This window comes from Papaver somniferum, chromosome 3 (genome assembly GCF_003573695.1).
Source record: "Papaver somniferum cultivar HN1 chromosome 3, ASM357369v1, whole genome shotgun sequence".
NCBI classification, from domain to species: domain Eukaryota; kingdom Viridiplantae; phylum Streptophyta; class Magnoliopsida; order Ranunculales; family Papaveraceae; genus Papaver; species Papaver somniferum.
The window spans coordinates 79,631,063-79,645,552 of NC_039360.1; the positions used below are offsets into that span (position 1 = coordinate 79,631,063).

The 14,490-nt window shown below is 38.2% G+C and overlaps 1 protein-coding gene across 1 annotated transcript; it reads right to left on the reverse strand.

The window, feature by feature from the left end:
- Positions 1–6,685: 6,685 nt before the first annotated feature.
- Positions 6,686–12,628, reverse strand: LOC113356603 (protein CROWDED NUCLEI 4-like). The gene is made up of 7 exons (XM_026599778.1): positions 12,177–12,628; positions 11,343–11,552; positions 10,979–11,232; positions 9,648–9,918; positions 9,405–9,488; positions 7,367–9,192; positions 6,686–7,241 (listed from the first exon to the last, which is right to left on the reverse strand). The coding sequence occupies exons 1-7, from the start codon at positions 12,423–12,425 to the stop codon at positions 6,941–6,943; spliced, it is 3,195 nt and encodes a 1,064-aa protein (XP_026455563.1). The 5' UTR covers positions 12,426–12,628; the 3' UTR covers positions 6,686–6,940.
- Between the last annotated feature and the right edge of the window lie 1,862 nt (positions 12,629–14,490).

Genomic DNA, 14,490 nt, shown 5'->3' on the forward strand with positions numbered 1-14,490 from the left:
CGATGGATGGATAGCACCAGAACCCTCCTCCTCATCTCCATCAACGACATCAAGAGCATAAGGAAAATTCATGCCCGCGAAATTCGGACACCAAGGACAGAAATCTCCATAACGAGCAGGAGGAGTTTCACGAGGCTTGCTATTTTCAGAAGGACGCCAACTGCGTGGACCCGGAATCCATCCATAATCCCAAGGACCAACTACCTCAATAACAGTAGCATGCCATTCATAATCATGGTCACGCTTAATCCTTTCACGAGCAGGAAAGAGTTTCCGTTTAGCAGATCCCTCAGTACCGGGAACATACTTCATCTTGGCATCACTCACCTCACTCAAAAGACGAATTTCACCACCGGGAGCAGCAATATTACGAAGACTAACACTCCACGGCTTACGGTTTCTGATGTTGACATAATCCCCAAAAGAACTATTAAAATTCTGATGAGTGTACCACTCTCTCTCAGCAGGATTTGGAACATAGCAGGTCATCATAGTCTCTCCCTTGCTCCGCAGGTAACATTCCTTCAGTGAACGAAGATAATTCCCAGATAGTTGTGACACGGAACGATTATGAGTGTTCGTGGAAGAGCCTTCGCGACTAGCCAACACGTCATAATAAAAGGAGTCACCCGACTTATATAGGGGCAACATAAGACCCGCCTCGAAGGCTCCAACCATAGTCAACAGATGAAACTCGTCAAACTGATAATTAGCAAGGAGCTCGTAGGTGATATCATCGTCAGGGGCATAGAAGCGAACCTCAAAAGCTTGAAGTTCATGTTTTTCCTCGAACATCTCAAGATCAATATGCTTGAACGTGACCTTCTTCTTACCAACTGAAATGTTGCGTATCACGGGGACAGTTTCTTCTTCGTCTGCGGAATCAGAAGTAGGACCCAATTCCGAAGCTTTCCTTTTAGAAGGAAGATTTGTAGACGGATCAGCTCTCGACATAGTACCCTTTGAGTACTTCCCTTTGAAAGAAACCGCGGGAGGAGGAGGAAAATATTTCTGCGGAGGCACTGAAGGAGGAGCCATTGAACGAAGGAGCGGAGCATCCACTATTTCAGTACGAGGAGGAGGAGCCCGCGTACTCCTAGAGTCATCACGAGGAGGAGCCTGCGTACTCCTAGAATCTTCACGAGGACGAGAAGGGGCGCGGTTAACAGCATACCTAGATCCAGAAGGACCCTTCGGCATATCCCCTTTCTTAGTAGGCACAATCTTCGCACCGGAGGAATATGAAATCCTATGACCCCGAGGATCCGATTGCGAAGACTTGTAAGGGCCTTCCCCAAGTGGAGATCTGTCAGAATCTCTACGCGGAGGGGATCGTGGCGGACTAGACGGCGGGGTTTGGTAAGGAGCCCGCGGACGATCAGACATATCTACAAGGAAACACAAAAACAGTTTAGAGAAGAATACGAGGAGATCACTAAAGATCAAAAAACCCATAATTGATGGTTCATCCGGATAAACATTAAAAACCCTAAGAACTAAAAAATACTCCATCCGACTCCAGGGATAATACTCAGATACAGACTCACAGACGCAGTAACAAAGAACAGGGGCAAGCATATATGCTTCGACATGTATGATCTCCATCGCAAAACCAAGAACACAGCAGCAGGAGACAAACGGGTAGATACATAGATAAATCAATGATGAACAACTAATGAAAAACCCCATACCTGTATAGAAGAGGACGACAAGCACCAACAAAAGTCGAAGAAAGGAGGATCGGAGATATCAAAAGATACATGGGCAGCAACAATCAAAAACGAAAGAAGCAGAAGAAAGAAACAGAAAATTGAATGTTATATTCCTCACAAGAACGGTGATGATAAATGACTAAAGAACAAGAATAAGAAAACAAGAAGAGAATGAACACTGACAAGAAGAGGATAAAAGTTTTTTTCACATTCTCTTTCCTATTTATGAAGCTAGAGAAGACAATAACTGCTCCTCGTACCAAGGAGCAGTTACGGGAGAAGTTAATGCAAAGTGGGAAACGTGTATGACTACCTTTCTTCTTCAAAATTGCAAAATATGCCCAAGTTAGAAGAAGAGGGGCAAATTGTATGTACACCTTTCATCATCCACCACGTGTACAGAAAGAGACACGTGGAAGGCATGCGAAGCGAGACATCAAAACATGATAGCAAGCATCTCATCAGAAGATGCCATCGGTCAGCAGATCTGACGGTCAGGGACAGAGGACCACAGAGGTATGATGGCTCAGAGGAACACCAGATAATACCCCTTGGGTGTTAACACACCCAATCCCGAGGAAGATCCCAGATCAACGGCCGAGAGGAAGTTTTGCTGACACAGATGTGACCAGACAAAGAGACACTTGTCTGACACGAGCAGACATCCATCTACCCGCATTAAACACCAAAGAGATATACACGTGTCAATCAGCTCATGGAAGAAGCGAGGATAACCCTTCGTATTCAAGCTCAAGCCGCGGCATATGCCGAAGACCTCTGCGTAATAGACACAAAGCACAAGAAGATAAGATTACAACGGCTTCAGAAATGGGACCCACGTTCCATCCCTATAAATACCCCTCTCCACTAAGAGAGAAGGGGGAGACCATTCAGGAGAACAATTAGAGGAGAATATATGAGAGAGAAATAGGAAGAGTAAGTAATCCCCCTACTTCCGCAGACCTATGTATATTTTAAAGTCATTCGACTATCTTTGTAACCATTCAGTACATAGTGAAACACCAAACCCCGTGGATGTAGGCCTTAGTGCCGAACCACGTAAATCTGTCTCATTTACATTTCAGCACCTTACATTCCGCGTTAAACTTCATATGCTTTATATTTATACTTGATTCTTAGTTTATTTCTTTATACGAACATTATTTATGATAATATTCGACTAGACAATGACAAGCCCAAAGGCTTTGAGTCGATGAATCGATATAATCATCCTCGTTACGCATACGACGTACAATTCTAGAACTAGGATGTATGCGAATATTGTTTGTGAACACGTGGATGACTTCGTGATTTATGTGTTCACAATATGTTAGAGAATACTTCTGGTACCCAAGAACGGTGGGAATCGTACGTATATTATCCGGCTTTATCGGCTCTAGTCGGTTCTATCCATTAATGATCCAGGAATACAAGCTCTTTGGCACCGAGTTCCACAGGAATACACTTTAATTTGTGTTTTCTGTTTCCTAGCCTTAATTGGTATTCACTACGAACTCTTTGTTCCTTAAGTGCAACTGACCTGACTGCATACCAAAAGCACCACACCGAATGTCATGAAGGGCCAAATAGGGAAAAGTGCAGTAGTTGATTGATATGGGTTTGGAGTTGCATTAGATCCTTCGATTATGCAAACAAAGAGGTCACCCTCCGGAACAATATTTGGTGGTGAATGGGACCAAGACAACATGAACATCAACATGATGCGAGTGAAAAGAACTTTTCATTCCCTAGACACAAGATCACCAACATTACAATCATGTGGGCAGTAGCCGAAGCCTTTTCATTCTGGTAGGTCAACAAATAGCCAAACTCAATAACAAGAAGAGGAAAACAAGAAAAAAGTGAAGGATACTTGGAGCAATTCAAATATACTGTTCACTTTCTATTATGTAAAGGTAACCATGCTTAATGCGGTGAGATTTTTTCGTCTTCTCAATTTAATCTCTATCGATGTATCTTTAGGGTATTTACTGTGTTGTATTATAGTTTTAAGTTTTCTGCGACCCTTTGTTATCAAATTAACCGTTGTATTCGTTTATCGATACTATGTCCATTTCGTGTGCCCAGTACTCTATTGTAGGCATCGAAGGGTGCTCAAACTTTTGAAAAGGTGTTCTTAGTCAGTCGGCAATTCGGTCCAAATATCATCACTTGAGTTTTTTGAACAAGCGAATACCAAAGTCGGGTCTTGGTGTAACTAAAAACCAAGTACCAAACAATAAATTATCGTTCTCAAAATCAAACACTAAGAAGTACCAGAACAAATTGTTCGGAACATTCTGAGCTCATATTCAATGACAGTTGAATGATGCACACCATGACAAAAACGGAAAAGAATACCTTGGAACAAAATATTTGACCACAAAGACCGGAGAGGTGGTCCGAAATCGCCCATCTCGTTATCAACTGTCATCTTCACAGAAATCTTCTTTATACTCAGCTTCGACTCGGTTAGTATTAGTTGTACATGGACACAGTTGAAAACAACAACACAAATTTATGGCGGTCTGTGTCGGAACCTAGTTTAAATGGGTTTTTCGATCCCAGTTTCAGTTTCTAGATGATTAATAGTATCATGTTGAAAATGAGCGCAAGAAACTGGGAAAGAAATTTCTTTTGTAGGGCCCTGGCAGTCTTAACCAGCAAGAAAAAATCCCGGTAGGCATAACTATATGCGTTCTCCGAAAGTGATAGAAGGAGACTGCCACTATAGTGTCCATGGCGTCATAAAATTGACCAATTTCCATGTGAAATTTTCCTCAGTATTTTGTGTATTGTAAGTTTCTTCTGCTGATTCTATCGCTTACGTTACATACGTGTATTTCGGAACATTGCTTCTGCTGATCTTTCTAGGTAGTTTCATGCAACACAGAATAAATCTACATGTTCAATATTTTGCTCATTTTAGGATGCTATGAAAGGAAAAAGCTTTAAAACTACTCCCGCCAACCCAAGCTCACAACTGGGATAATATTAGTGCGTACCCTAATTAACATAAGTTTTGATACATTTAACTGTTCCAAAGTAGATCAATTAAACTAGGAGAGGGATGAGCTCTGATTTTTTCAACTAGCCAGTTATTCTAGATGAACCAAAACAGTTCACAATAATTGTAAGCAATAGTGTTCGTTAATAATTATTTACTACTAGCTAGTAACGCGTCTTTTCAAAAACGCAACCAATTAACCCGTTGACACACATAGTCTCGGCAAAGAAAAAAGAGACTATAAAGTTTACTATGGGATCTCATCATATGACAAAATGATTCGAAACCCAAAACATTCGTCAACTCGACAGAAATTATATATACATATAATAATGAATAATAATAGAGCCTAGAGGAGAAAAGGAGAGAAAAAAAGAGACCAAGTAAAAAAGCAAGCTTTGTTAATAAGAATATAAGAAGAAGAATGCAGCAGAAATGGTGAAAGTCATGCATGATCGATGCATGTTTTTATGTTTGATTAGACTCTTGATTTCTTCCACTAACTTGATATTATAAAGGAGAAGACTGTTGTTCTTCTTCGAAGATGTATGAAAAGTTTCCAAAGTACACACAACTTTCCCAAGTTTCAACAATGAAATAATTAGTCTTCTTGGTAGGCTGCCACCATAAAAACCATTCATCAAATCAATAACCCTTGCTCTATCTTTCTCTCTATGTGTGTGTTGTGTGTACGCGCAAAATTTCAAATCTTTGACGTACTACATGTTTGAAACTAATAAAAATTAATTAAGTCTGGGATGTCCTCCTCTAATGATCTTAGTACAGCTCAACTCAAGGTTCTTTCTGTGGTGGGTGTTTGACAGAGATGCTATATATCTCACTCTACTATATATCTTTCTTTCTCTATTACCCAAAAAGATAAGATCATGGATTTAACTAGTTTGCTACTTTTTTCCTCCCTTTCTCGACTCAGAAAACAACTATAAACTAGTTGCATTTTGATGATAATGAAATTGGAAAAATGTAAGTCAATGAGAGCTTCTTTTTAGTGGTCCTCTTATTAATATACTAGCCTTTCACCTCATGTGGCTTGTTGTGATAGGTTGTTGCTCACAAAAAGGAAGCCTTGAAGGAAAAAAAGAGACAAACACTGTGAACTCGACATACAGAAGTGTGGCCTTGTCAAGAAGATAAGGGAGATTTTATACGTTATATATAACGTAAAGATGGTCTTAACTATACATTCTTTCTTGTTTTCTAGAAGTCAGACCATCAATTTTATCTTTCCGCAAAGAAGAGAACAATGAAATTTTAAATTCTAATGGTATCGTTAGCTAGTTAAACATGAAAACAGCTAATCTGAATTTCGTTGTTTTTATCGACTTGACAAGGAACAGGACAAGGAAACCTTTTGACTCTAATGTAAAGTGTAATTTGTGTTGTCACTCTGTTGACCTTTCTGCGAAAATCACAACTTGCAAAGTCCAATCACAATGCAGATTGTTACTGCAAAGTCGCAACGGCTCTAGTGTTAGCTAGGCGAGGCAATACATGATCCAAACTGCACTGAGAGTTGCTAGCTCAAGCGGTTAGCCTGAGAACCAGAACGGACCGCAGCCCTCCATTGGCGTTCACGCTCATGAGGCATGCAAAACTAACAAAATCTCTCGCGGGCTTGCTTTGAACAAGTAGTTACAGCAAAACCCTTGAAAGAATAATGCCTGTTTTGTAAGAACGCAAACATTTGGAGCATTAGCCATGGACTGGCATGGACGTAACAGTAGTACTGAAGGATGAAACGTAAGATACCACGGAAGAAATAAAACATAGCAGGCGAAAATCATTATCCTAGGAGTGGCTTATTTTCTTCTTTTTTCCTAATGTTTCTTAAGACTTCAATTTCTCTTATATTGCATGTGTGCATTCCACCTGCAGTTACTCAGTTCAATAACACAATCCCTTATAGCATTACTTTAAATTCCTTGAATACTAGGTAATCAAAGGAACCCAATCTTCCATTCCTGTCAGCCTCAGAATATACAAGTGGCATTTTGCGCCATCAGTAACTTCCATGTAGTTAAAGTTCGAAAGACTGAAACAAGTTAAAACTTATGAGACTGAAACAAGTTAAAACTTACGAGGCTGTTAAAATGTCAAGACATTCCCCAAATGTATCAACTCACCACAAGAACAAACAACCACTAGCTATGAAATTCTAAAACTTTACCTAACTAAGAATATCATACAACCACCACACCATTTACACATCTACCTGCCTAGGTTCTTTTGTATCATGATACTTTACACCATTGCTTCTCCCATATTCATCCGAATCCGTCGCTTGAATGTTACCCTGGACCAAGACTGAAATGGATCCCTTCAGAGAATCTAATTTGGCATGTTCGAAGGAGATGTCAGTGCCTTGATTCTCAGTCGTAGAATCTGGGATATTACGGTTACCTTCTACCAGATTACCAGCTTGGTCTTGGTCTCCCTGGTTCTCAAGTGATGAAGTTATACCATCTTCATTTTCTGCTGGGAGTGTTGTTGTTGAAACCGCACTAGCAACAGGAAAAAAAAGTTTGAAACTAGAAAAAAAGAATGGTCTTTAAAGTGCAATTCAAAATGGTTAAAAAGGAACAATTTACAAGTACTAACAAAAATATAGAAAACCTACAAGCCCTACCAGTTATAAGTAGATTCCTCAACTGGAGTCTTGAGATCATCTCTGTGTTGTCTCCTTTTCTTATAGTTTTGCGTTTGATTCAACGGAGTGACAGCGTCATCGCAAGAGGAAGAGTCATTTAGTCTTTTTCTTCCCACCATATACTCATGTTCAGAGTAAGAGACACTTTCAGTGACATGTGCTTCGATCCCAGATTTCAAATTATACGTACTCTTTGCCTTCTCACCAAGTGAAGGCACTGCAAGTATCAACCCTGGCTTCTCAGTCACATATCTCATTGGCCCACGCCTACTTTTCATTAATGCCCCGTCCTTCCCCTTGGACAATTTTTGGCCAGCGTCCATAGAAAAGTTGTCCTCTGACAACTTCGCATCTTCGTAATTTACCAGTGAGCTTTCTTCATGTCCAGGAGAAGGTTCAAATATTAGTTTGGCACATCGACGGAACCAGGAAAATGGGGTGGTGCTAGGAGGGGAAGCATCTGGTGTTTTTTCTGGAATATGTGACTTGAGTTCAACATCTTGTCCAGCGGTTTGCACATTAGAACATTCTTTAGCTAGCATTCTTCTACTATAATTCGGATTCGCTTGATGTAACTCCGTGTGAACAGCATCTTCCGAGGCTAATTTGAGATCTTCTAGATGTTGAAGTTGTTGAACTTGAAGAGTTATTCTTTCTCTATCTGCATGGAGTAACTCGCGTTGTTCCTTTAGCTTTTCCCTTTGGACTTGAAGCTCTTCAATAGATTTCTTTAGATCAGCCTGTTCATTCTCTCTCCTTGTTCTTTCCAACAAAAATTCTTTCCTTTCCTTCTCAAACTTTCTCATTTCCATTGCAACTTGTTTTTGTTCTTTAACAACTTCTTCTTTCAATGAATTTATATATAACCGCTCTTTCTTCTTCTCTTCCTCAAATGCTTCCTCCTTTTCCCTTAGGTGACTTTCTATTTCCTCACGTCTTTTCTCAACACAGTTCTCCAACTCCCTCTTTTGCATGTCAATATCAGATACAAAGTTGGACCGCTCCTGCTGAATCTTGCTAAACCATTCAGAATGTTCAAGATCCATTTTACGGATAAATGCCTCCTGTTCATAAGCAATAGACTCACTTTCTTTCTTAAACTGTTCCCTCAATTCTTCTTTCTGTAATTTCAAATTATCACGTTCATCTTTAAGAAGCTTAGAAACAGCCTTTCTCTCCTCAGCCACAAGTTCTGCTTCTCGCTTTAGCTGCTCTCTTCTCTCATCAATCAACTCCCACTCAGTTTCGAACTTCGACTTTTCAGCTACCAATCGATCAGCTTCTGCCATAAGTTCAGTTTTTTGAGCCCTAATATTATCAATTTCTTCTTTGAGTTTGACTTCTAATACCAGCAGCTCTTGGCTTTCGCGTTTGGCAGCTTCCAATTTCTCTTGTGCTTCCTCAATTTCTTTCCTTTTGTTCTCCAGTAAAGGCATAGACTTCTGAAGCTCTAGCTGTGTATTAGTAACTTCATCTTTTTCTTTCTGCACATGAAATTTCTCTAATGTCATAGCTTTTTCAGCAGCAATAAGACTTCCCTCCCTCACTTGCACTGAGTTCAATCTCTCTGTAACATCCCTCTCCTTTTCCACCAATGCTTTTAGCTGTCCTTCTAGTTCATGTTCCTTTTCTTGGATGGATTCCTCTCTCTGAATGAGATCAACCTCTCTCAACTCACAAGCTCTTCTTTTCGTCTCCATTTCACTCTCCATTGATCTGCGCCTCCGTTCCAGCTCTGCTTCAAAATCAGACTTCTTTATTTCTAAAGAAGCTTTGTGTTCAATAATAAGCTTCTGCTTCTCATCCTGCATAAGTTTACTGCAATGTAAGAAAACTCTGATCTAATCCTTACACACCTGAATAGAACTTTTTTCACGGAGAAAATTCTCTTCACACAATAGTAAACACAGAAAAGGCTAAACTTTAGAAAGGGCGGGATATAGCATGAATGCTAGGTCAAGTGGGAAATTATTCTGCCTAAGGAAACCTATTCATTAACTACATGAGAAAGACTCACATATTCTCTGGTAGCAAGATTTTCTTGTTGGATGAGTAACTCCTGTTCTTTCTTGCCGAGTTGTGCTTCTTTTTGAAGAATGGCCTGCGTATTAAAAAAAAGGTAAAACCAAGCCTTCACACATAATACCCAAAAGCATATATCAAATGAGCATGCTATGATTATAGGTTTGGGCGAATTGATAGGTTAGCAGTACCACAAGCTAACAGAGAAACAAATAAGAGTAGAGAAAATATAAAAAACCTTCTCTCTCGTTGAAAGGGCAGCCAACTTAAGGTCCAATCCCGATTTTTCCTCACTTAGAGCTCTGGATTCTTTCCTAACCTTTGCTTCTGTGGCTTCTAACTCTTTCTCGAACAAACTCAACTCTCTAGATTTTTCAGAGATATATTCCTCTCGCTGGTTTAGCAGGTCCTGTGATTCAAGCAGCCTCTCTTGTCCTAGCTGCAATGTCTTTTGGCGTTCTGATAAAGATTGTCTTTCAAGACTAATTTCTTTCTCTTTAGCATCACACCTATCAATTGACATACACATCAGAAAATGAGAATATCAGAATATAGTTTCGTTTAAAGTAAAAAGTTCTTTCGAACTATTTTTATTAAGATATCATGGACACTTTAAAATGCCAGTATAATATTTGCAGAAATTCCGCAATTCACGCCTACACAACATTTTTAAACTACTGTAGTCTATGATACTATAAAGTGCATAGTACTTTGTGCCTCTTTTTGAACAATAGAATAAAAATATAATGAGAGCCCACTAGCTGTGGATGGGGTTTCTCTTACTGGTTCAGATTTCATAGAGTTTATAGAGATGGAAGTACCAAACTACAGATAACATGTCAAACAAGAAAAAGAAACACATATACCACAAACCAGTGTTATGTCATTGTGATAAGAGACTGGAGAATCTACAAGCAAATGAGAAAGAAAAACATTCCCCGAGTCAGTCACAACAATGGGATGGAGAACCTTCTCTGAATGTTCTGGTTGTGGATATCCATCATTGAGCTATCCAAATAGCCAGGTACTAGTAGTTAACATAAAGTGTGTGTGAGGTCAACAATAATGACTAGTATAGAGCAATCAAGACAGAATAATAATACTTGTGAGTTGAAAGCATATTGGCTAAACCGTGTTTAAATGAAGGTATCCAATTTTGCAGGTCATTTTATCAGGTTACAAGAAGACAATTTCCTAGGATTAGAGCTATATAGGTCCTCCTCAAGATCACCAACTATTCATTTTTATCTGGATTCCTGATCTCTATGGACTTGTTACTAATGTGATTGAAAACGTATTATCATAGAAAACGACAAGAACACAAAATTTTTGCAGGTTTACAAAAGTAGAGGTCCTAAAAAATGCACTCCCTTTCACCATAACTCAAATGGAAACTAGATAATACTGACTACCGCGGGAGATTCTTATTAGACTTTTCCACTTTTTCTGGTTTATGTTCTGAAGACCTCAAAAGACAGTCAAAAGCTAAAAAGAAAAAAAAAAAAAAAAAAAAAAAAAAAAAAAAAAGGAAACAAGACGAGAAACAGATATAATGAAGAAAGGGCATACTCAGATTTGAATGTCAGTAGACGTCTCCTATGTTCATCTACGCGTTCTTCAGCATCTTGCAACTTTCTTTCTGCAGAACGATGGTATCGGCTGGCTTCTGCTTCTAGAGACTCTGCTGCATGAAACTTCGCCTCAGCCTCAGCAAACTTCTTCAGTGCAACTTCAAACATACTGCGCGCTTCAACCATTTTACCCTCTGCTTCAACCTTCGCTTCTGCAGATTCAAGTAGCTTTTCATGTACTGTTTTCTCCATCTACAACGAAAAATGACACAGTTATTTGGGCAACAGTTGAAGTATCAAAATTTAATAATCAAAAGCAACAATTCTTTCCCAAAACAGGAAATACATTCAAAATATCTTACATTTGTTATGCACTCTTTCGCAATTCCTAAATCCTTTTTCAGACTCTCCTCTCTTTTCCTTGCTTCAGCCAAAGCAGATAGATGTGCTGCTCGATCAATTTTATGTTTCATCTCAGCAGTATCAGCAGAAGCTTTAACTTCCTCATATTTGGAAGTCCAATCTTTTCTTTCCAACAAAAGCAGACCCATGTGGTGTTGATAGTCATACACCTGCAGGAAGTAGAAATAGAATGTCCCGCAATTAGTCTCTACGCTAGTGAAACTAAGAACACAAGATCGAAAAACAATTCTGCCTTTATCAATAGACATGATGTACATGGTCAGTTATAGCAAAATCATAAAAAGGCAGTATAAGAGTGATTAGAATGTAAACATACACACTATACACATGTTGTTAAATTCTTTTATCCAATCGTTCAAACGAACAAGCTCTATGCTCTATGCTCTATGTAGTATCTAATCTTACATTTTCAATACTCTCTGGTAATTCATTGGTTGAATTTAAAGGATATTTTAATCGATTAGTTTCAGGGTTCATGCATGTCCGAAACTGTACATTGTTTGTTCCTAGCTTATATCACCGAGAATTACTGGAAAATTCAAAATAACCACTATAATCAACAATACAAAATTAATCCATCATCATTTAAACTTGTATCATACAATCTGTGAAACAATATTTGTCTAATCCTATGAACCTAACTAAAAATAAAACCAAAATTTATTTCATATAATAAAGATGAAACCTTTTTCGAAAAAATTAAATCAAGAAACCAGTGAAAAAAAAGTAAAACCTAAACAAAAATTAATATCAATGAAATTAAAATAGAATACCTCAGATTCAAGCTTAGCAATATAAGCAATGAGAGCAGCTTTATCTCTCCTTTTAATAGATTCTTCATCAAACCCTGCTTCACGAAGACGCATCCAAATCTTCTCGTCACTAAAAGGGCTTTTAACATTCATTGAACTAGACGTTGTTGTTGTTGTAGCTGTTCTAATATCTAAAACCCTAGAAATTGGTGATCCAGGTATTGTACTACTGAGTGTAATAGCTAATCTCTCCCTCTCAAAACTAGCCATTGTTTGTTTCTGAAACCCTAGATCTCAAAATTCCCCTCTTTCTCGTTCTTGAATGGTATTATATGATATGCTCACTTTCTTAATTTCTTTCCTTTCTTTCTGCTTTCCTTTTTCCTCTCTCTCACAAGTTTCCTTTTTTTCGCTCCACTGTAAGTGGGGACTGTGAAGAGGAGAAAGAAAAGGAAATACCGATTTTCTCGCTCGCTAACGGAATACGATGGAGAAAAATAACCTTAATTACTATTTATTTATTTTTTATTATAATTTGAAAATTTAAAATTTAAGGGAATCTTGGTTTGACTTTGACTGTTTTAGTCTTCGGTACTGAGAAAGACATCAAGTGTGCTAGTGACGGTGGCTTTGTTATGATACTACATGCATGGATCTACTCATCTATGTATGATGGGAACTCACATGTTTATTCTCACTATCTCACAGTTGAGACGTTTGTTTTTTTTTAATAAACGTCAAATAATTATGTTGTAGTTAATCAACGTACTTTTTTTTTTTGTTAATAAACGTCAAATAATTATGTTGAAGCTAATATTTTAAGGATATGTTTATTTTACGAAGCTCTATATTCTTATCAAAAATGAGTGTATTCCGAAATACAAAATTTTATCATTTACGAATCCTGATTTCAATGGCTAGGCCGGTTCTTATGGGCGTGGAAGATCTATTGATTTGCCATTTTTGCACCCACTATGAAGCTGGCAAACAAGCAAACTGGTAGGTCAAATATAGCCAGGCCAGGTCAAATTTCTACCGAGCGGTCGAGTCGGTGTAGAGAAAACCGGTAGGTGTAGTTTCCATCGCCAGCGGTCTAGACTCGACCGCCCATATCATCTCATCTAACGTTCATAATTTCATCATCCTATAAATGCAATTATCAAATTTCATTTCAACTCACACCATTTCTTTAATCTCTATTCTTTTACTCCGCAAATCCAATATGTCAGTTCGAGTTCGAGCTCGCAAATTTAACATAGCTGAAGATGAATCCATTTGCAGGCATTATGTTTTTGTTATACAAGATATGGCAAATGATGGACAACATCAACATCAAGAGATTGTATGGAGTCGCATATTTCAGAGATTTCAGGAAGAAACATTGGACCTCAATAATCGAAATGAAAATTGATTGTGTCATCGCTTCGGAATAATCAGCAGGGATGTGAAGTTGTTTGTTGCTGCACTTATTGAAGGCTATCGAAACCGACAAAATGGCCAAAACGCATTTGATGTGGAGCAAATGTGTCGGCTCGAATGACGCAACAGAGTGGGAGAAGATTTTCAATTTGATGGTTGTTATCTTATCTTGAGGTTGTTGCCCAAATATGATCAGTTTAGATTAGCTTCCCAAATATGATGCATCTTTCATTTGTATGATGCATCTATCATTTGTATCAAATTTTAATTTTAAGATATTATTAATATAAAACTAGTGCATCTTTAATTAACAGTTTAGAATTTTAATTTACATTAGTGCCTCTTTCATTCATCTAGATAATGACATAACTTATTACAGTAAAGACTTTAAAAGTAAAAATTTGGGACAATGTTTTTCATCTTGTTTATCTTCTTCATTTTACCATACTTCCAATCAATGCGCTCGTGAACGGAGTTTCCTTTGTTTATCTTCGTCTTTGCCTTCAAATTTTCCTTCTCTTGAACTTTTCTTTGTCTTTTCTTAGTTGGAGGTTTGATTTGGTTAATATCCAAAACTTGTAGACTTCTTTGGTTTTTACCTATTTCTTTATAACCTTCACATATCTTACTAACGGCGGCTTCAAGCACCACTCCGGAAAAATCAAGTTGGGTAGCCAAGTCAAGTTGGTGTAAACTTTGCCATTTTGAAAAATAAGATAGATAAAGATAGAAATTTTTTGTGTAAAAAATTTGGTGTATTTTTTTAGTATGAACGTCACATTTTTATAGCGGTGGAGAAAGAACCGTTGGAGGTTTAAAATCAACCGAACGGTGGAGACTCGATCGCTTAATGTTTTTACCATGGTAGAGCGGTCAGTTTGTCAGGCCAGCTGGCATGGAAAATGGGTGGGTTAGA

Bases quoted from the DNA above. Each gene is read 5' to 3' on its own strand.
- LOC113356603 (XM_026599778.1), bottom strand. From the start codon at position 12,425: ATGGCTAGTTTTGAGAGGGAGAGATTAGCTATTACACTCAGTAGTACA. The intron at 9,489-9,647 runs GTTTTTTATATT...TTTAATACGCAG, and splicing joins CCCTTTCAACGAGAGAGAAG to GCCATTCTTCAAAAAGAAGC. The intron at 9,193-9,404 runs GTGAGTCTTTCT...AAACTTATGCAG, and splicing joins ATCTTGCTACCAGAGAATAT to GATGAGAAGCAGAAGCTTAT.